At 61.4% G+C, this 2,699-nt stretch overlaps 1 protein-coding gene across 1 annotated transcript in view; it reads left to right on the forward strand.

The window, feature by feature from the left end:
• The window catches only part of LOC120513490 (Fc receptor-like protein 2), a gene marked incomplete at its 3' end in the record, with an annotated part of 4,417 nt that extends 1,736 nt beyond the window's left edge, over window positions 1–2,681 (forward strand). The window contains exons 3-6 of the mRNA XM_039732993.1: window positions 557–697; window positions 801–854; window positions 2,168–2,317; window positions 2,506–2,681. Of these exons, the coding sequence (XP_039588927.1) occupies window positions 557–697; window positions 801–854; window positions 2,168–2,317; window positions 2,506–2,681 (521 nt within the window). The remainder of the gene's footprint in view (window positions 1–556; window positions 698–800; window positions 855–2,167; window positions 2,318–2,505) is intronic.
• Window positions 2,682–2,699: the final 18 nt, after the last annotated feature.

The following is a 2,699-nucleotide window of genomic DNA, read 5'->3' on the forward strand; positions in this document are numbered from 1 at the left end:
CCAGCACTGCCTGAATCCTTCATCCCTCCCTTTACTCCTCCCTGGCTCACCCACAATTTCCCAAGTCCCTCTTGCTTTCCCCCAGGACTGCCCAGTTCCCCCTGCAGATCCCTCATCCCTCTCTTTGACCTCCCCAGCCCGCCCTCCATTCCTCACCCCTTCCAATGTCCCTGCTCCACCCTCTGCTCTCCCTTCCTTCCCTGCCTCCACCCGCCCATCTCTACACCCCAAATCATTCCCTGAGTCTCCTCAGTCTCTCCTGTGGTTCCCCATCCCTGCCTGGGGCTCTCCCTATTTCCACGGGGTCTCGCCATTGTCCCCACATCCCAACATGCCTCCCAGGGTCCCCTTCTGCTCACTGGGATCCTCTCTGCTCCCCTCCAATGTCCCCTCTTTCCCCTCCCTTGTCCCCCACCATTCCTGGGTCCCCAGTCCCTCCTGTGTCCCCCTGTCGGTGTCCTGCTCTCGGGGGTCTCCCTGTGGGTGCAGCCCCCCGGGGGACAGGTGGCACTGGGGGACCGCCTGGTGCTGAGCTGCACGGTGGCCATGGGGACAGGTCCCCTGTCCTTCTCCTGGCACCGGGAGGGCTCAGGGGCACTGCCGGGCACCGGCCCCCAACTGGAGCTGCCCCACGTTGGGGACAATGACAGCGGCCAGTACCGGTGCCGGGTCAGCGACGGGGACAGCGTGGCCGAGAGTGACCCCCTGAATGTCACCGTGGGGAGCTCCAGCCATGACTCTCCTTGACCCCCTCCCCACACACACCTCAGACCCCCCCTTATCCTGCAGGCCCCCCCCAGAACCCCCTTATCCCCTGGGGGAGGGGGAGGAGCTGGACACTGAGCGGGCAGGGGGTGAGTGTGGGGGATGGGTGGGGACACGGCCCTGTCACCCATGGGTGTCACCCCAAGCCAGGCGTCTCTTACATGGCCCCCCAAGGACCCCGAGGTGACCCACGCAGAGCTGCCAGGACCACATGGGCGACTGCAGGACACCAGTGACACCTGTGGGAATGTGCTGTGATACTGGGGGACACTGGGACTCCCCATCCCGTGGCTCCCGTGCTGGCCCATCCTGCCCAGAGAGATGACCACCAGTCAGGGGGGGCTGCACAGGGCACCCAGTGCTCCCCTTTCCCCCTCCCAGTGCTCCCAGTACACCCATGGCTTCCCAGGCTCCTCCCAGTGACAGAGGTCACAGCACCCATTTCCTTCTTATTTCATAAAAAATGCAGCTTTTTGGTTAAACTGGCAGAAATGGAGTTTTTCAGCTTTGTTGAGCTTTCGGAATGGGATTCTCCAGTTCTGGGCTGCCACTAAAACCAGGGGCTGCTGCCCCTCCCTGTGGAGGCACAAAGATCCCAAAGGGCTGAGAGAAGAACAATTTCCTGAAAAGTAACGAGAGAACAAAACCAACAGCAACAGCAACAAGGTTCAGAGTGCAAATCGTCACAAAAGGAACAATTTCCAAAAAGGAACAAACCCCAGACATTTCCCCCAGCACATTTACTCTGCCAGAGGAACCTGGCAGGGCCCTGCACCTTCACTGCCCTGATGGCCAAAGTGGCCTTCAGGAGGCTCTGGGTTCTCTTGTCCCCTGTCCCCAACCCCTCCTCTGCCGTGTTCCCCACTCCAGGATGGCACCAAGGCCCTGTGGGGGTTCCAGAGCCTCCCCGTTTTCCGGGGCAGTTGGGATCAGGCCATGGCACAGGGTGGGGTGTCAGAGACAGGAAACCTTTGATGTCTGGAGACATTTTGGAACACCTGTGAGTGAGAGGGGTGGGTCAGGCCTTGCTTTTGGTGAGACAAGGCCCCGTCTCTCTGACAGTCTGTCAGCCATGGCACACTGGGGACAGTGTGACACTGTGCCAAAGCCAGTTCCTGAGTGGCCGGGTGACCAGAAGTGCCACCTGGGCAGAGAGCCCTTGGTGGCCCTACTGGCTTAAAAAGGCAGAGCATGAGGTGGCCAAATCGTGGACCCTGACTTCTCTTGGGGTGTCTGTGCATCCACGCTGGAACCCAGGATTTGGCAACTCATTTAAATGAGAAATATCTGTGAAAGTGCACGGTGAGCACCCCACAGCTAGAACTCCAATCTCCTGACACCCCCCAAAGATACTTCCCAGCAGACTCAGAGTCACAGTCCTCACCTCCCCTCTCCTTCCCAGAGCTCTTCTCGGTGCCAGTGCTGGAGGGTCCCCCGGAGCCCACCGAGGGGTCCCCCCTGACTCTCAGCTGCCTCAGCACCCCCAGCCCCCTGCGGCCCCGAGCCCCCCTCCTCAGGGAGCGCCCAAAGACCCCCCGGATCCCATGCCTAGGTATGTCCATGTGCTCCAGACACGTCTACTGGGTCCCCCAGTATCTGCCCTGTGGCCCCTCATCCCTCTGTGGTGTGACCCACCCCTGATATCCTCCGTTACACACAGCCTCCCATGTCCATATACCCTCTCCCCCCGCCAGCTGCCAGCCCCTCCCTGTGGCCTCAGCCCTGTCTGTGTCCCCACAGTGCCCGTGGCCAATGCCACCATCATCCCCGGTCCCCTGGCACACCAGGTGCACACAGGTGACAACGTGACCCTGCGCTGCTCAGTGCAGGTGGGCTCAGCCCCTGTCACCTTCACCTGGCTGCACAACGGGCAGGAGGTGGCCCCGGGTCCCTTCCTGGACCTCAGGAACATCGATGTGGGACATTCGGGCACC

The sequence above is a fragment of the Passer montanus genome, unplaced genomic scaffold (genome assembly GCF_014805655.1).
Source record: "Passer montanus isolate IOZ18808 unplaced genomic scaffold, ASM1480565v1 scaffold818, whole genome shotgun sequence".
NCBI classification, from domain to species: Eukaryota; Metazoa; Chordata; class Aves; order Passeriformes; family Passeridae; genus Passer; species Passer montanus.